We start from the raw sequence: 19,754 nt of genomic DNA, 5'->3' as shown, positions 1-19,754 counted from the left end.
TCGACGATAGTTAACGCGATGACAGGACTGACTGCAGCCGGCAAGGATATTCATGTGCATCTATTGACAGCAACAAGTTTTCCAACTGATCAGCAGATATATATGCCTATGATAAGCTGCTAAGTGATAACAGTCGAAAGATGTGACTACTCTTTTAACGCGTCGGGAATCCCTGCCTCCTCCGCACTACCGGAACACTGTTAAATACTGTTTATTTTCCTTTTTATTTTTTTAGATTTTTTTCTTTGATCGGCTCAAGTGTGGACAAAATGTCCTCCGTGAATCCTTTTCACATGGCGTGTTTGGTACAGGGCTTATAAGCTGCTTATGGTTAAAATAAGCTGAAAAAGTCAAATACTACGTTTTTCAGCAGCTTATTCTGACCACGTTTATTCTCACAGCTCTCATCTGTACTAAAAAGCAGAAGCTAAATCAGACTAGCTTATTTTGATCGTCGCTTTTACTCTATTTGCGCAGCTTATCTGGGAAACGCTTTTCAGATAAGTTGTACCAAACAGGACATGACTGTAGCCACACGGTATTCAGATTTTTCTAGTGGACCCACGTGTACGTCCACGAGAATCTAGAGTATTTTTCTTTCGCAGCGAAACAGAGCCGGCTTTAATACGAGCCCAGGCCTTCCACCGGCGCGTGTATTGATAGCGGTTGATTTTAGATATATTCAGATTCAGATGGTCTGTTACTTGGTTACACAAACTCCTGCATTTCATATTCTCAATGGATCGGGATTTTCAGGTACAATGACGAGCCAAACCCCTCAGCTTATTGTGCTACGAGACGAATCTGTACACTGATATCTCAGCGCATTATTCCGGCTTTTGCAAGTTGCAGCTGTGTTGCAGCATGTAGAATTGCAGATCTTTTTGTCAATATGTGACACGAGGAACATGGCCAAGAACATGTTAGAAGAATAGAGAATACCAGGTGGAGTGGAGCTGTGTACTCTGGAGAAAGAAAGTGATATGTGAAAATGAACCATGACCGAAATTATCCTGTAGAATGAAACGGATCACGTCGTATCTTTCAATTTGTGTTTGCACTTCGCTGACAACCATACACTAGTACCAAAAGATCTGAAAACGTCAATTGACGTGATAGACCAGTGGCTATGTGATAACTGTTTGTTTGGATAGGTCCCTGCGTATAAGACGGGCCAAATTGTTTTCTTCGGACGGACCAAGCTCATGCTTCCTGATGGGCCTTTAACTCCATGTTTTCGTTGGGCAGGCCGAGCTCATGCTGCCTGCTACCGCGCTGCGCCGACCAGAGAAGACTTCCAATGGGCCGGTTCCAACTGCAAACACAAAACCACTGCCCACCCCACACCTGCCAGAATGACATGTTCTTCTTGCTCTGATTGGTGGGGGGAGTGACGCGGCCGGCCTCCAGCCCGCCGCGTTGCTGATCTCGAATCAGACCCAGGGGCCATCCAGGTCCAGGCCACGAGCCCACCGAACCGATACGCCCCCACCGTTTCGCGCGCTCGCCTACGGGCTTTCGGGCACCATTTGCCTAATTTCGTTCGCCGGCAACCGAGACCCAGGTGGCCATGCCGATCACAATTCACAAGTGTAGGTGTGTAGCACTTCTGCACTTGCATTTGGCGGTCTGCGGTATTGCCGGTCCGGCCGGCCCCTTGGTATGTGATCAGTCCTTGGTTTGCTCGTCCCGTCTCCCACGGCACGGCAGGCACCCACACAGATCACGGAACACAGGAAAATGTTCGGGTTGGTTCTACTTCTACGTGAAGGCCGCAAGAGCAGCTAGCCTCAGCTCCCTATATATGCCTGCTCAAACGATCCTTGGTTCAGCGACATCTCTTGTCTTCCCACTCGATCGGATCAGATTACCATCAGCTTAAACCACCATTTATTCACCAATTGGATATGCCGCTTCTCGTTCTGCGCGCGCCACTCGTTTCAACCGATAATGTATCTACCGGCGCTGCATCTCCTGTAGCAGTGCCAGCAGCAGAGCATTCCGATGGCCTCCTGTTCGATGGTCTTGTTCTGGGCCACGGTGACGACGTCAACAATAAGGCCGAGGCAGACAACGACGACGCATCAACCGAGAAACTGGAGTGGCTGAGGTCGCAGATCATCGGCGCGGAAGCAGAGTTCGCGTCGCCGTTCGGGATTCGCCGCATCACGTACGCGGACCACACGGCGTCCGGCCGCTGCCTGCGGTTCGTTGAGGAGTTCGTGACTAGGAACGTTCTGCCTTTCTACGGTGAGTAGCACACGTACCGTGAATAGCAACTATTTTCTTCAACAAATCAACAAACAAATAGGACTCGGTGCTTATACATATGTGGACGGCGATTGGCACTTTGGCAGGAAACACTCACACGACGGACAGCTACGTGGGCCTGCACACGAGCAAGCTGGCCGGGGACGCGGCGCGGTACGTGAAGCGCAGCCTGGGCGTGGGGCCGCAGGACATGCTGCTGTTCTGCGGCACGGGCTGCACCGCGGCAATCAAGCGCCTGCAGGAGGTGACGGGCATGGCCGTCCCGCCCACGCTGCGCGCCGCGGTGCTGGCCGCGCTGCCGCCGCCCGACCGGTGGGTGGTCTTCGTGGGGCCCTACGAGCACCACTCGAACCTGCTCAGCTGGCGGGAGAGCCTCGCGGAGGTGGTGGAGATCGGGCTGCGGGTCGACGGCCTCCTGGACCTGGCCGCGCTGGAGGCGGAGCTGGCGGCGCGCGCGCCGTCGGGCCGGCCCATGCTGGGCGCCTTCTCCGCGTGCAGCAACGTCACCGGGCTGCGCACTGACACCCGCGCCGTGGCGGCGGTCCTGCACCGCCACGGCGCCTACGCCTGCTTCGACTTCGCGTGCAGCGCGCCCTACGTGCGCGTCGACATGCGGCCGTCGGGCGACGGCGACGCGGACGACGGCTACGACGCCGTGTTCCTGAGCCCGCACAAGTTCCTCGGCGGGCCGGGGAGCCCGGGGGTGCTGGCCATGGCGTCGCGGCTCTACCGCCTCCGCGGCACCGCGCCGTCCACCTGCGGCGGGGGCACCGTGCACTACGTCAGCGCCTACGGCGACACGGTGTACTGCGAGGACGCCGAGGAGCGCGAGGACGCGGGGACGCCGGCGATCATACAGAAGGTCCAGGCGGCGCTGGCGTTCCGGGTGAAGGAGTGGGTCGGGGAGGCGTGCATCGAGGCGCAGGAGGCCCGCATGCTCGCGCTGGCTCTCCGCCGTGTCCGCGCGGGGGCCAACCCCAACCTGCGCCTGCTGCAAGGCGCTGACGACGACGACGCGAGCGCGCCTCGGCTCCCGGTGCTCTCCTTCGTGGTGTACGCCCCGCGAGACCGAGACGCGACCGAGCCTCCCGAGGCCGAGGGCGGATGGGGTAGCAGGCTGCAGCTGCACTGCCGGTTCGTGGCGAAGCTTCTGAACGACCTGTTCGGTGTGCAGGCGCGCGCGGGGTGCGCGTGCGCGGGGCCCTACGCCCACCGGCTCCTCGGCATCAGTCCGGCGCGCGCCAAAGCCATCAGATCAGCCGTGGAGCAGGTAAACCCAATGATTACACGTCGATCCAGCGATTGATCACTTGTTTTACTCGGATGGTACACGTATATGTGCAGGGCTACCACGGGGTGCGACCCGGGTGGACGCGCGTCAGCCTCGCCTACTACACGTCGATGCAGGGGGCCGAGTTCGTGTTGGACGCGGTTGCCTTCGTCGCCAGCTTCGGCCACCGGTTCCTGCCGCTGTACACCTTCGACTGGAAAACCGGAGACTGGCACTACGACCACAGCTGCGCCCGTGGACTCGTGCCAAACGACGTCGGCAATCCCGGTGGACGAGTCAAAGCCGACAACGGCTACCAGAGCTACATGGCATTTGCGCACTGCCTGGCGGAGTCCTTAGCTACCACTAGTAGCACTCGTGCTAGACGTATTCCTAAGAGCGTCGACCCACAGTTGGTCTATTTCCTCGTATGAGTCGTCAATTGTGCATATCTTTCTTCAGGCTCCGTTTCAGGGGCTATACTAGCTACTCTGTCCTATTGAACATTCGAGTACGGTAATACTAGAACTACTGGAGGGTCCTATCGAGCCTGAACATCTTAGTACGGTTAGAACCACTGGAGGATAATTTCATGGCACATGATGTGATTGGAAGAACATACATGTAGAGATCAGAGTGAGACTTCAACTCAGCTCTTTTTTCGCGATCGGGTCTTTTACCCGTTTTTTATCAAGAGGAAAGCCTTCCAACTCAACTTATCCTGACCTGAAGAGTTGGATGGCGCACCGTGCATGCATCTCCCCCAACTGAACTAGAAAACGTGCCATGAGTCGGAAAGGCCCTCTGGCCGAGCTTCAATGCACACCTTAAAAAGTTCGACTAAAAAACTCTGGGAAATGGAAATTTACTTCAGTGCAGTAGCAAGTGCTGTTGGGCGGGGCTGATGTAAAACTGAAACGGACGAAGGAACCGCATTGCTCTTATGGGCCGGCCCACATAACTACCTTTCGTCAATCCCACCGCTGGAACAGAAAAGCAGCACCGGATTATACCCACTGTGTCATGCGCAGCCGCCGTATTCGGGACTCCCTTCGGACCCCTGACTCTGCATCCGAAGATGGCCAGAAGAACCAGATCCGCGGCCGCAGCCGTGCTGGTCCTCCTCGTCTGCGCGACAGCGGCCGCTGCTGCCGCCGGGGCGGGCAAGGGCAAGGGCAAGGTCGGATCGGCCCGCACGGGGCCGCCGCCGTGCCAGGATCTGGCGACGCCGGGCGATTGCGCGGCGAGAGTTGGGTGCCGGTGCTGCCGCAGCGAGGCGCTCGATGACATGTGCTTCGGGGCCACTGAGGCGTGGCGCCTCCCACGTCAGGTCTTCTCCTGCGATCCGCCCTCCGGCGCCGCGCACGCCCGCTTGAAGTGATGTTCGGGATTGTTGTTCGGGATTGCTCCATCTGACCTCTGCTTTCGCCAGGCCTCCGTTGTTTCTCCTTTTGTCTTTGCTGGATCTGAGATTTATTAGGATAGCGTAGTCCTTTTTGCTATGTGATTCTTTCGTGGGTTTATGTACTGTAATGTAAAATCGGGTCAAAACCCAATCAGAGCGTGACAAATATTGTCGTTTTTTAAATCTAAATCATTCTCGTTCTTTGAAGTGCAATGGCCTGTCATTTGGAATTTTGGATCAGTTCTTCATAACGACAATTTTGTTTGTGGTCCTTAATAAAGCAGCTTAGCACTTAGAAGTAGGTACGGCCAGCACGGAATCAAAAGCGAGCGGTCCAGATTGGCCGCCAAGCACTGTAGCATACCGTCGCGTGCATTACCGTAGCAATCACTATGATGCATTCAGTAGGGCATTTTCAGGTCTCGTGTGATGCATGCGTATTCACTTCAATCCACGTGTATTGAGTGAAATATAATGAAATTTAGTTTAGTTTCACTCTAACACACGTAGATTGAGATGAATACATACGCATCCAAACAAGGCCTCAGTGTTTCGTTACACTACTTTTGAAAGTGAGGTGTGGATGTCTGGATGATAATGAAACAAAATTTACAGTGAAAGTTTCGTTAGGCCATTTCCAATGCTAGATTTCATTATACTATTTTTAAGAGTGAGGCGTGAATGATAAAATGAAACATTTTTGCATATATGTCACGTCATCATTTTTGCATATATGTCATCTAATTAAACAAGAATGAAACTTCATAGAAGGTAACGATAACATGGATCTACATTTCAGAGAAACATGTCAGACGACTTACGAAATAATTCTTCCCGTTTTTAATTTGAAGTGTACATTATATCTTTACAGTTGTGCTGAGAAGGACAATAAGAAGAAGGAAAAAGTCCAAATTAGTCCCTTTAAATTTTACCTATATCCAAATAGCCCCCTAAGCTAACTATTGATTCGATTTACTCTCCCTATTTCAATTGCCAAATTTAGCTCTTAACAAGTGTTGTCTTTTTGCTAGTGGTTGTTTTTGTTGTTTATTATAATTAGTCAATATTGACAATTCAGACTATGTAGAAGGCCAAGTGGCTTCGACGACGACAAGCACAACCAGCACAACACACTGAGGCCTTGTCCAGGTAATCTCCTACCCGAGAGGATTCAAAGGGATTAAAGGAGATTGTATGGAGTTTATTAAATCCCCATCAAACCATAAACCCTGAGGGAGGATGACATCAAAGCTATGGCAGGCTATGGACAACCATCCATTAGAGCAACTCCAAGGGTCTCTCTCTATTTTTTTATAATATGAATATATATTTTGGTTAAAAAATGCTTTCAGATAGCTTCTTTAATTAGATATCCAACATTATCATCCTATATTCCTGATTTCTTCTCGTTAGCCAAAATGAATAGAGGGGCTGGTCTCTAAAACATGTAAAAGATATAGAGAAGTTATTGGAGGATAAAAATATATGAAAAACGATTTCTACTCGATTCAAGTAAGGATTTAAAGAATGAGTTTAACAAAGACTCTTAAACATACTCTTACACGTTCTCCTTTTCCCCTATTTTGTCCAACTCAAGATCTACTGATCGAGTACCTTCTTCTTGGCTTATAGTCCCGATTTATCCACCAGTCTTGATTAAACATTTATAATCTGTTATCATCTTGGAACAAGGAGCCTATTCAGCAAGCAAGTAGCAATGACTCTCAAAACAGGGTCTCTATTTTTTATTTGAGGGTTTTCCCTACTTTTAAGGGTCATGTTTGTTTAGATGCACTCCAGCAGTGGCCCTCAAAATATGGCCCTCAAATTTATTCTAATAGGGAATGACATGTAGGCCCTAGTTGTCAGACTTATTCGGCCAAAAGAATGAGATCGGATCTCGCTGGAGGCGCTAGAGCCACGTTGAGTCGAGTAGTGCCGAGAGGGAGGCGACTCTGGGTGACGGACCTCACATCGAGAGGGATGTGCCGCGGGCGTTGGGGAGGAGCGGTCTAGGAGCTTCTTCTCCGGCCACAGGCGAGGCGTGGGGAACCGTGCCACAGGTGGACGAGCAGCCGCGCGGGCGGCCGCTGCTAGCGAGCGCGGCCATGGAGGAGGTACGCCGGCGGTGGCTTCTTCTCTAGCGGCACTGGCAGTCACGGAAGCTTCTTTCCGGTGAGGAGATCCGGCCGCGCTCCCACATGAGTGTAAACTAAAGTTGCTTCGTGTACCTAACTCCAGTCAAAAGTAGTGCCAAACTGATTACTAGGTAGAGACTAAAAATCCACAAAAGGTTGTAAACAATGCCTTAAAATGCATCTCACTTGACCTGTACGCTGCTCAGCTTTGAATTAACCATTATGAGAGCTGAAATTATTCATGTAGATAGACACTAAAGCCAGCAAAAGCACTGATCTAGTTCACTGTATATCCTAGTGCCTTCACCAGCAGCCGGCCAGCCGTAAAGAACCAGGAGCCATCTAGCTCCACAAAGTCTGGTTCAGAAGATAGCCAGGCACAACAGCTTCGCATGTCTACAATCTACATACTCCAGAAATCAAACTACTGGAGATATGATTACTATTTACAGCTTTGTGAGCAATTCGACATTTCTCTAGTGTAATGCAAGGAATGCAATTGATCGAAAGCAGACACAGGGAATCAAAGAACTCTCAGCTGAGCTAGAAAGGCCGCGCACAAGTCCAGAAAGAGGAGCTGTGGTCCACTGACTCTTTGCAAGTCGAGGAGGTATTTCTCGTCTCTTGTTTTGTAAAGCTGCAACAAGAGACGACACATCACAAAGATGAAAAATAAACAGCGCACAATATGAATAAAGAAAATGTGGTCCCAGTCGTATAGGATTCTTGATCATGCGAGACTGCATCAAATGCAGGTATGTCAGCGCCACAATTTAGTGCGCAACATAAGTGGTAAATATATATGGAAACAAAACGTATAGTGTGTTGTACATAACGATAAGTTCAATTCAAATAAGTCTTGACTAAATCTGCATCGGATGGAATTATCATTATTGGAGCAAGCATATGGATGGCAGAGTGCATGGGATATGAAAGCAAGTGCAATTTGTACTGCACGAGATTTGTGAAGCTGTCCCATCCTTAAAATAATGGGCTATCTCCACATGTTAACAACTGAACATTTCATATATATATAAAAGGATATTGAAGCGCAAGAGATCTCAGGGGGAGAGCCAGATTTGCAGTACTATATAACATCTATAGAGGTCCCAGCGATTAACCAGAGGGTATAAAGTAGGAGATTGTAAATCACACCAGAAGGTCTTCTATTGACACATTAATAAATATTAAATATACCAGAAATAGAAAAAAAAAACATGAACCATACCTGAATTTCAAACTTAACTAAATTTATCTTCTCACTTTGGCCATCAGTTTCAATGGACTCTGCACTGAAGTTATGATTGTTATGAATTTGACCGGGAAAGCCAGGACTCCATCTGCACTTCATGTTATAGTGACCAATCTTTTTCCAGTAAACATTCAATTCTTGCAGAGCTTTCAGCACTTCAGTCATTATTTCTCTTGGATGTGCTCGCGACTAACACAAAACAAAGAAATGTTGAATGGAAGAAGCAAATAGTTAAACAATAGAGACAACTTGAAATTGGATTACCTGAAGCCCAAGAGCCCATTTCCTCTCAGCTGGAAAATGCGGTCTCAAGCCAACCGGAGACTCCATAAATATTTGCTGTCGATTACCACGTGCTGAACTTGGTGTTTCATATGATGCTATGTTTGAAAATGAGGAGTCCTATGTGCCATGAAAACAAAACAGAAAAATTGTCTGGATTTAAGTCACCACAGCAAACAATATATGATGTGGAAAATTGTCTGGATTTAAATTACCACAGCAAACGATATATGATGAGGAAAATTGCCTGGATTTAAATTACCACAGAAACAATATATAATGTGGAACTGTGGAAGAGGCATTACTCAATAGAGAAAGCCAAACTATCAAGAGATAAAAATATAATATGACTCATTTGCTCACCATAGCTTCTTGACATTCAGCTCCAAGATAGCCACTGGTTGTACGAAGCCTATTGTCCAACAGTAAGTAATAAGCAACAGTCGCCTGTACATTTTAAGTCCAATGATCCAGTCATGATCATTACAGTACAAAAAGATGTATGAAGACAATAAAGTGCAAAAGAAATAATACCTCATTTTGCAGCCTGTTTTGGATTGATTCCACCAACAGGTTCTTGTCATACCCCATACCTAAAACCTCACGGAGAGTTTCCTCATCAATCTACAAAAGGGGGAGCAAATTTAAACATTAACTTATGTAAACTACTTGGCCAGAAGGGGAAAAAAAGCATGCTACCACAATGCAGACCCAATACTGCTAGAGTAGATCACATTCACACAAGACAGAAAAAAGGTTACAAAAGTGGAATGGAAAATATTGTGGATACTATATACAGTTTAAAGAAAAAAGGTTACAGAAAACATAATTAGGAAGATAAAATACTTTGATAAGATAGAAGATACTAACAATGCAGCAGAAACATATAACACAAAAAGGGACAGTGTTAATGATGTCTATATCATAACAAGATAAACACCACACAAAGGAGCCCTGGATGTTATCAGACGAAGAAGGGGTTCTTTTTTGGACAGACATGTAGAGTCTAAACGTAGAGTGGAGTCATTTCTGGTTCAACATGCTTGCTATCTGAAAATGTAAACCATGATCTCATATAGAGAGGTGCTACAACCTAGAAAATAGATAGTAATCACTAAGTTCCAGACTATAGTTCCATTTAGCTTTGTTGTTCTAAGTCAAACTTCTCTAACTTTGAACGTGTCTTTAGGAAAAATATATTAACATCTACAAGTTCAAATAGATTGACTATCAAGACATATTTCATGGAGAATTTAATGAAACTAACTTTATATTATAGGTGTTGACGAATTATTCTATAAACTTGGTCAAAGTTAGAAAGTTTGACTTAGGACTAAGCTAAAATGAACTATATAATTTGGAACGGAGGGGTACTTAATTATCCCAATTCAATGACGCTGACATATGTGCCCATTTGGTGCTGCGGTGGCCCATTAGGGTGTTCAAATATCACAGGGAGAAATATTTAGGACAAGTACCACCCAAAGCACAGTGGGTAGCTTATATTAGCTGAGTGTGCTACATCAATGCAAAGTAATGCAGAACAAACTGTACCTTTTTAACTTGTTGTGCACTATCTGGAGGAGGCACAGTCAAATAGCGTGGGAGATGAATTTTGAACCAATCATGTTCACGAATTTCACGAATGGTGATCCGCTTCATTGGGTCAACAACCAGCATTCTTGGAATCAAATCCCTTGCTGCACCAGACAAATGGCTAGGAAGTGTATATATTCCACCCTAAAATGCAAGATGGGGAGATATAGATAAGCTCTAAATCAGCACGACCAAGTAATAATGTACATTTCTAATATAGAACACTGCAGATGCCTTCTAACCTTTATTTTCTTAAAAAGGTTTGGAATGTTCTCGTCATCAAATGGCAAAGTACCACATAGAAGAGCATAAAGAATAACCCCACAGCTCCATACATCAACCTCAGGCCCAGCATATAATTTACCAGATATCACCTACAGAAAATAAAAGGATATTGTAAGGGTGGAAATACAGCACCACATTGATCTATTGGTTTCTCCTTTATCTTCAACTCAATAGAGAAAGCTTACCTCAGGAGCAGCATAATTTGGGCTACCACAACTTGTCTTGAGGAAATGGCCATCCCGCATAACATTACTTAAGCCAAAATCTGCAATCTTAACGTTGCATTTTGAATCCAAAAGGAGATTTTCTGGCTTTAGATCACGATGCACCACCATGTTTCTATGGCAATATTCAACACCGGATATAATCTGTAGCAAGAGGGTCACGGAAAGAGTATACTATCACACACGAGCACTTCAGAGGAATAACACAGACGTTTTGATCTGAAGTCTTCTAGTCACCGTATATTTATCATGCAATTGTAGCACATGTAAACAAAGCAAAGAAATAAAATAGAAATTTGCCAATAAAGGGATCGGGGCCATAAAACAACACCTGTTGAAAGAAACGGCGAGCCTCTCCCTCCTGCAGCCTACCTTTTTCAACAATGTAATCAAACAATTCCCCAGACTTAACATACTCCATAACAACATAAATATCAGCTGCCGTGTCTATAACTTCATAGAGGCGGATGATATGTGGGTGCATAAATAACCTCAATATCTTAATCTCTCTTTTAACTGCAAAAAGGTAAAACATCAAACAGTTCAGGCAGAATGTTTACACAACAATCTAGCAACCAGATAGGTAAAAGCAAATCTAGAAGATGAATGATATTCATTGGAATCCTGACTAGCTAAAGGTTGCAGGTAATCATTAGTCCCAGCCACCGTTACAAAGAAATATGCACAGTTGTCCTTCCAAATGAATAGCAAGAAAAATAGTGGTGCGCTTGCAAGTTGCTTATATCACTTGTAATTATGTACGTTATAATGCAAGGACAGTGTTATGACATATGAGAAGTTCAATCAGAATAACAGTGGTGGAGAACCTTAACACATACCACTAAACCAGATAATCGCATAGTCCTCAGAAACTAACTACGGTTTATTAGACTAAAATCGAATTCCCATGGAGGATGTTTGCACATAGGTAATACTAGACTCTGTATTCAATTAGTAAGGTTAACAGGGCAAGGCAAGCAAGCATGAGACACCAACCTTTCTCTTCCATCTCCATGCCTCTGATTTTACGACGGTTGAGGATCTTGATTGCCACCTTGTGTCCAGTGCTTATATGCTCCGCAATTTTCACCTTACCGAAAGAGCCAATCCCCAGAGTCTTACCAATCCGGTAATTCCTCAAAGGATTGCCATCCTTGCCCGTTCCCTCCATCTTCTGCCTAAATCGCAGACAAACGCAAATATGATTAAGGAAAAGCGAATGCAATCGCTGCAAAATTCACATGCATATCACACTCGGCTATGAAAGCTTATCGAGCAGGTCAGATCCAGCTGATTCGTCAGTTGAAATTGTCCCCGCACTTCCAATTAGTTCGAGCGAAAGCACGGAAACACTTAATTCGAAGGGGAAAATGAGCATCTCCCTCAAAATTGACTCCACCTTTTCCCCCACCTGATTCAGGTCTAAAAAGCCCGGTAGCCCCCGAACAACCAGCACGCGATCCCACGCTCGAGAGTTCACAGATCTGCATGGCAGCTAACCACCGAATCTCGCTTACTTCCCGACCAATAAAACGAGCAGCAATGACCCGAAACACAAGCGCGTCACTGATTCGCTGCTCAGGGAAAAGGCGCATCGCCGAATCCCGGACCACGGAGGATGAGGGCGAGGAGGAGGCAGAGAAAGGGGAGGGAGGCACTGAGGCGCAGACCCCTACCTGACCGCTGGAGGGGAAGCGGCGGCGGCGGCGGCGGCTCGTCAGGAGGGGCGCCGGCGAGACACGAGAGAGGGGAAGGGTGCGAAGCGATGCGTCGTCACGGGTCGGGAGGACGGAGGGGAAGGCCGGAAGGGGGAGGAGGGGAGATTCGATTCCGGAAGCGGGGTCCAGGGCCGAAAGGGCCCCCCGCAACGCGACGCGATTCGCGAGGCCGCAGGCGGCGTCCGTGGCGCGCGGAGATGCGTGCGCCCGTGCGGCTCGCTGGTGGCGGTGACGCCAGGCCGCAAGGGGCAACGGTAGACGCGGGCCGGCGGGGGGATCGATCGGTCTGTCGTTTTGCGGGGTTAGATCTGACGGGGCGGTGCCCTTTTTCATCGCAACGGTTACGGTGGCAACACGTTCCCGTTGTGATTTGGCCAGTTCCGTCGTTCCTTTCCTTTGCACCGTTGGTTTTCCGGTAACAAAAACGAGCAGGATGCAAAGCAGCGAACAATTTCGGCCACGTACACTCGTCGTAACAAGGACACAGTACGGCAAAACACCATAAACAAAGCAATCACTGTAGTGTGGTTCGCACTTCACGGTCTCCTAGTGCGAAAAGACAAAGCCCGTTACAGAGGGCACAGTTTCTTTGCAGGCGTGTTGGATGCGAGAATAAAAGATGGACTAATGTAAGGCTATGTCTGGGATGTAGATATTTAGAGACCTAGAATTGAATTAACTTTAATATTTAAATCAGTTTTGGTATTGAAATCAGTCCTATGTTATTTGGATAACTATGTAGCATTGAATTAAGTTCAATATTAAATCAGTTTTGGCATTGGAATCAGTCATGATTCAAACTGTGTAATTTGGATAACTATTAAATTGGCTTCAATCGCCGCCGCCACTGCAATCGCTTCCTCCGGAGCATGAGCGCAACCTGTCTCCGCCCATGCATGTCGCCGACCACACCTACGTCAATCGTCAGCAGTTTCACAGACACCTGGGCTAGTGTCTCTTTCTTTTGTGTCTCGTACTAGTGTTTTGTTAGTCCTTATCCCCGTTTTGTACTTCAAATCTCCAATGATTTAATCTATAGTAAAGGCTAACATGAGTAGTCTAGCTCTGGAAATCCACACTTATTTTGGGCTAGTAATTGGGTGCTTTTGATGCCATGAAAATGACAAGAACATTTGCAAGGTGAACATCGACTTGGAAGTCCTAATGTCACAAGCCATTATTACGAAGGGAAGCTAAGCAACATTCTCGCTTGTAATTGTCGCCAAATTGCATGATGTCAGGAAAATAAATTTTGAGGGCATCATGGAGAAAAGAAGCATTCAAATATCTATAATCACAATCTTAGAATTCAAGATCCAAACGGAAGGGATTTTTGTTATCTATAATCTTGATTCTAAAATCGCTATTGAGAATCATGATTCATAGAATCCTGTATAGATTCGAACACATCTACTAGGTATCCAGATATCTGTTCCGTTTGAGCCTCTCATAGAATCATGATTCATAGAATCCTGTATAGATTCGAACACATCTACTAGGTATCCAGATATCTGTTCCGTTTGAGCCTCTCATTTTGCATGCTCAACTCGCTCTATCTCATTTGAACTGTTTTACTTGTTGTGATGGCACTCGGAGCTTTTATTTAACTCCACTCGGAGCTAGTATAAGGGTCTATTTGAATCATCTCTTCTAAGATTTAAAGGTCTAAAAACTTGAGAACACTTTAACTTATTTTTTAAGATCTAAAGCTTTAATATCAGGTGGGCAAGTTTAGTTCTAACCTACCACCTGTTTGAAGACTACTCTAAAATTTAGGCGAGAGGCTCGGACCAAGCTCGGCTCCACAAGGCCACAACCGCGATGCTGCAACGGCAAAGTTTCTAGCTGGGCAGGGTGCGCTCCCTGGCAACCGTCGGGGGAAGCGAGACACGTGCGTACGACGCACAGTACTCAGGCCCTGTTTGGTTTCCATAAGTCAGGTGACTTATTAAGTCAGGTGACTGAAAACCAGTGACTTATAAGTTATGCCTGTTTGGTTATAGATGACTTATAAGCTCACTAAAGGTGTGGGCCCCACGCGAAAAAGGGTGACTTATAAGTTTTAAGCAGGGGTGAACTAACTTAAAACTTATAAGCAGGAGTGACTTATAAGTTGGTGGTGTTTGGCAAAATAAGTCACTTTTTCACTTTTTAACTTATAAGTAGGTGACTTATTTGGAACCAAACAGGACCTCAGGAGTACTCCTACCTGACATCCGGCTTGCCCGCCGGCCGCCCACATCAGATAGTCGGCATCCCAAGCCGGTATCCCCACCGCAAGCACTTCAACCGCCACTCCTTGTCAGTCGTCCCGGCGCCTGTGACGACACTGCCCCGGAGACCCGAGTCCCCCCACGTTGGCATGCCCGTGCGCCGTGCGCGGTGCTGTCTACGTACTCCGTACGTAGGAGTACGCTGTAACGCTGTCAGCAACACAGTTCGCCAGCTCGGCACGGCATGGTCGCTGTCGCTGGGCGACCAGGCGCAGGGTGCAGGGCACAGGGCCCTGGCCGCTGAGCAGACATACAGCGTGGCAGGCGGCGATGGGTGCCGGTGTGACACCGTGATGGTACGGTGGGCATCGACGGGCCAGCGGAGTGCAACTGCTAGCTGATGGCTATTTTCCTTGTTCGTGTTCTGCCCGGATCCGGCAGCGGGATATCGTCTGTTAATCGGAAGACCGAAAATGCGTTGTGCGATTTCGTCGATCACGATGGACTTTCGGTTGGCTGCTACTGTAGCTTGCAACTCGAGTACCGCTGTGCTAGGCCTGTTAATTGCAAAAAATTTAAACGATGATAGCTAGCACGTTGTCTTATTGGTAAATATTGTCAAACCAACTAAGCTTTATCGGATTTCAATAACGGGCATAGTTTTTTTTTGATTACTTATGCTGCAAGCGGCTAAAAATGATGTGATGAAAAAATGAAATCTTATTGGCGTGATGGCAAGTGTAAATATTGCTTCTGGGTGCGGCAGCAGTGGCTTTTGATGCAAAATGATTGCCTCGCTGATGCAGATTGTGAGACGGGACAAACCAGCATGTACGAGGATTCGAGATATGTATATACTAGCAAATAAGGGTATGTACGATTGGATTGCACATGACTGCTAGTTCAAATTTAAAAATAACCGCATAAAATTTAGTTGGATAATGTTAAATTCTCAGCTAAAATCTGCATAAACACCTATTAATTCCATTGAAAAATACTACCCCTCGTTTCGAAATATAAGGTTGGAGTTACATCGAGTGTGGTTGGGCGCTGCGGTGGAGGGCGTCGATGGCGGCGACGGTTGAGGGGGACGGCAACGGCCTCCACTGCCGCCACCAACAGTGCTGCCCAGGATGGTCACAACAAGCCGACCAGCGAGACGCGCCATATATAGGGCCTCTCCGAGCTCGATCCGGTGTTGCTCTCACTATACCTGGACATCACGCATGTGGCAGAACCGTCTGAAATAACACACATTCGGAGGTGTTCGTTGTCGGTGTTTCGAGTAAACACTAACTAGTAAATTTGTATTTGTTGCGCGTTGGGCCCGGATGGTGTGCTAAAAGACGCAAGGTTTATACTGGTTCGGACAGAATGTCCATACGTCCAGTTTGCTGCTGCTGCTCGTGTTATTAGCACTGAAAGGTTCGTAGTAGGGGTACAAACGGTCGAGAGAGGGACATGTCCCAAGTCTCTGATGAAAAGGTTGAAAGGGCGCTGAGAGTTTGGTTGCTGCTCAGCTGTGTGTTATGTGATGCGTGGTGTCGAATTGATCCGTCCCTTTAGCGGGGTGCTCTGCCCTCCCTTTTATAGATCAAGGGGGAGCAAGGATTACATATGGGAGAAAGAAGAAAAATCAAAGGCAAAGAAGGTCATTCGAAGGTGCTGGGTCTTCCTTTTTTTCTTTGAACCTGCCCTGCAGACACGACAGACGGTGCCAGAGATAGCACGTTCGGTGATCCTATAGGGCCGTGCTCTGGCTTCGTTCAGCAAATGGTCACGTCCCATCTCGCCCCAGCGGGCGGCGCGGCGCACCAGGGTGCCAAGCCGCGACCCTATGGGAGCAAATGGCGTAGAGGCCCCACGTTTGTTACTGTAGATGACATGAGTTTCCTCCTGGACCGTAGTGGATCGTATGTTTCTGTCAGAATTCATGTCCGAGGGCAAATGCCGGCGCCCATAACACTGTAGGACAAATGTCGGCGTCCATAACACTGTTTGGGCTCTGACATGCCTGAAAGGGCTTAAAGTGTCCGTCTGGTCATATCCTGATGGTACTTTTCCTGCAGATGTGCAGGATATGGTCCTCGGTATTGCGGTTAACTTGAGTGCCCCGTCTTATCTGCTCGCGTAGTTATGAAGAAGCAGCGCACAGATGTTGGGCGAGGTGGAGCCTTCCCTCGGACGTCGGGCGAGACGGAGCTTGCCCCCGGACGTCGGGCGAAGCGGAGCCTGCCCCCGGACGTCGGGTGAGGCAGAGCCTGCCCTCCGGGGTCGGACGTGGCAGAGCCAGCCCTCAGGGGTCGAATGAGGAGAAGTTAACCTTCGGTCGTTGGGCAAGAGGTGTAGTCGCGTTCTTGTCTGTTCGGCACCATCAACGTTTGATGATTATTAGCTCCTCTTCTTTGGGTATCCCAGTATTCGGTCCCCAACAGTAGCCCTCGAGCCCCGGGTGATTTGGATAGAATCACCCGGAGGGTGATTTGACTCGCCAGAGGGTGCGCATGAGCGTACCCGACGGGTGTATCCCCCGAGCCCCTGGGTGATTCAGATAGAATTGCCCTGGGGGCGATTCGATTTGCCAGATGATGCGCGCGAGCGCACCCGACAGGTGTAGCCCCCGAGCCCCCGGGTGATTTAGATAGAATCGTCCGGAGGGTATTTCGATTCGCCAGATGGTGCGCTAGCGCACCCGTCGGGTGTAGCCCTGAGCCCTGGGGTGATTCGGATCGAATCGCCCAAGGGGTAATTCAGACCCTTCGTGGATATGGCTGTGAGATTTGGTGTTTTGATAACTGGATAGTTCGATTGGAGTCCTGGTATCCCGTTCGCGGGGATCTGGCAAGAGTCAGCCTTGCTGAGACTCAATCGTGGGTCGAGATAACTATTGCACTCATGTGCGTGGGTTTTGGTTGCTCGCAGGCCCATCCTTCATCGTAAGGCTGCCTTGGGACGATCGTCGAAACCATTGATGGGCTAGTCCTTCATCGTAAGCCCTCGAACTCCTAGGCCTAGGCAGGCTAGAGCAACGCTTTTTGACCCGTATCTCTTCTGCTGGTAAAGAGTCCTGGTCTGCCCGGGAAGGCAAAAACATTCGACGCGTCTTTGGAGGGAAAGGATAGGGATTACGAGCTCATATCCCGCGTGGTGACGTGGTTGCGAATTGTGGTAGGCATGGAGATCTAGGCGGACGGTTGCCTTCCTCGCATCCGTCGCCCCTATAAAACTAAAGGGTTCGCCCCTAGGGTTTCGTACATCGCCTCCTTGCCTTTGCATCTACAACCTTCGCCGCCAATCGCCTAAGCGTCCCGCATCCGCATCTTAGCCGCCGTCAAGTTCGCATCCATCCACCCCAATCGTTTAATGGAGCCATGGTGTAGATCCGATGTCACCCTCCAACGCCTGGAGGGCCTCGTTCACCATGGCCTTCTTTGCGCGTGGACCGTCGCGTAGGAGTGGTGGCTGCTCGGCAACAAGGAGGCGCCGTCACCGCCCAAAGGCTACGTTGTGTTCTTCGCTCACTTCCAAGAGCGGGGATTCGCCACCCCCGCCCATAAGTTCCTTCAGGGGTTGCTGCATTACTATAAGGTGGAGCTGCAGCACCTTACTCCCAATGGGATCCAGCACATTGCGGCGTTCATCGCTCTATGTGAGTGGTTCTTGGGGATTAGTCCCTACTTCAACCTGTGGCGGTATTTCTTCGCCGTCACCCTCCTAAAGAAGCGGGAGAAGAGGCAAGAGCTGAGCGTGCTGATGGGATGCGCCGGTATTTAGCTCCTCAACAATCGGGTAAACAAATACCCACTGATGCGTCTGTCGACCTCCAACAAGGGGTGGCATTCACATTGGTTCTATGTCAAGGATGACGCAACCGCCCCCTTGCTAGCGTTCACCGGGCGCCTCATCGAAGAGGTCCCAGAATCGTAGAGGAAGTGGGGGGGTCCCGGATAAAGACAAGAAGAAAATCTAGGACCATCTCGCTGCCATCTGAATTCTGAAGGAGAGGGGCATGAAGGGGTCAAGGATCATCGGCGCCTACCACATGCGGAGAGTGGTGTCGCTGATGAGGCGTGCGCTTCCCCTGCACATGATGGCGCCCGAGGTGGTGCTTGATGGGACGACGCTCGCCGAGGGAGAGCTCTCCCCCTCTAAAGTGGTGCAGCGCATCAAGGAGGTGATGGAGCCTTCGCGGGACGACATCGGCGATGTTCTTCATTTTGTGTATCTAGTGTCGGGGCATCCCCTAATATGGCCAGAATTGGGGTACATTGACTTCATAAGTTCTTTTTCCCCGTGCCTCCCTTTTAATTGAACTCGCGACCACTTGATGTTGATATTGAGATAAGGGAACCAGCCGAAGAGACTCGTCTTTATGGATCGCCTAACCCCACTACCAATGGACCCGCTCATGGCGGCGGAGAATCGCACCGTGGCCGGGTGGCAGAAGAAGGCCAAGGAGGATGAGAGGAGGAAGAAGCAACAGAAGTTGCGGGCATGGGAGCGAGGAGAGGAGACAGACAGTGATGACGATGACGACGGTGAGGATGACAAGGTAGTTGCTAACATTGAGTGGGACAACTTGATGAGTGAGGATACGTTGATAGGTATCCACTCGTCCATGCAGGGGCCTTTCCTGTTCCACGTGGGGGAAAGCGCGTCCGCGGGGCCGGCGGAGACGGGCCGTACCATTGGCCTATCCTAGGAGATAGCTAGAGCGGGTGAGTCTACCACTGCACCTGAGGTGCCGACGTAGGGAGGTGGCCCCATCGATGCACCTCAAGAGCTATCAGGGGCGAGCAGATCTGTCGCCGCGCCTGAGGTGTTAGTGGAGGAGGGTGGCTCCGCTGCCGCGGCCCCAGACGCAAGGGAGGCGGACCTCTCTGCCTAGGAGCAGGGGGTGGGCTCAAAACAGTCCCGACCTAACGAGGCAGAGCATGGGCCTGGGGGTTCATCCCCTAAACATCTCCACCGCCCAACAGTGCCATCGTTAGTCACCAACTTCTCTGTTTTCTCTATTTTTCTCTACTTTTGCTTGTTTCCATCGTGACTAACGCCTTTTGTTTCTTCTGTATCATCGAGAGATGGATCAGATGGGGCACT

General features: G+C 48.9%; 2 protein-coding genes across 2 annotated transcripts; one reads left to right on the top strand and one right to left on the bottom strand.

Annotated features, from left to right (window-relative positions):
* Nucleotides 1-1,907: 1,907 nt before the first annotated feature.
* LOC136452904 (uncharacterized) lies at nt 1,908-3,975 on the top strand. The gene is made up of 3 exons (XM_066453485.1): nt 1,908-2,250; nt 2,358-3,541; nt 3,616-3,975. The coding sequence occupies exons 1-3, from the start codon at nt 1,908-1,910 to the stop codon at nt 3,973-3,975; spliced, it is 1,887 nt and encodes a 628-aa protein (XP_066309582.1).
* A 3,517-nt stretch (nt 3,976-7,492) lies between these two features.
* LOC136450408 (serine/threonine protein kinase OSK1-like) lies at nt 7,493-12,533 on the bottom strand. Its single transcript, XM_066450830.1, has 11 exons — nt 12,400-12,533; nt 11,720-11,901; nt 11,055-11,239; nt 10,685-10,867; nt 10,457-10,588; nt 10,173-10,358; nt 9,153-9,242; nt 8,982-9,065; nt 8,601-8,738; nt 8,313-8,525; nt 7,493-7,721 (listed from the first exon to the last, which is right to left on the bottom strand). Exons 2-11 carry the CDS (start codon nt 11,892-11,894, stop codon nt 7,608-7,610), a joined length of 1,500 nt encoding a protein of 499 aa, XP_066306927.1. The 5' UTR covers nt 11,895-11,901; nt 12,400-12,533; the 3' UTR covers nt 7,493-7,607.
* Between the last annotated feature and the right edge of the window lie 7,221 nt (nt 12,534-19,754).

Source organism: Miscanthus floridulus, chromosome 5 (assembly GCF_019320115.1).
Source record: "Miscanthus floridulus cultivar M001 chromosome 5, ASM1932011v1, whole genome shotgun sequence".
Classification (NCBI taxonomy): domain Eukaryota; kingdom Viridiplantae; phylum Streptophyta; class Magnoliopsida; order Poales; family Poaceae; genus Miscanthus; species Miscanthus floridulus.
Note: the sequence above shows the minus strand (reverse complement) of the source record. Positions and strands in the feature narration are given on the sequence as shown.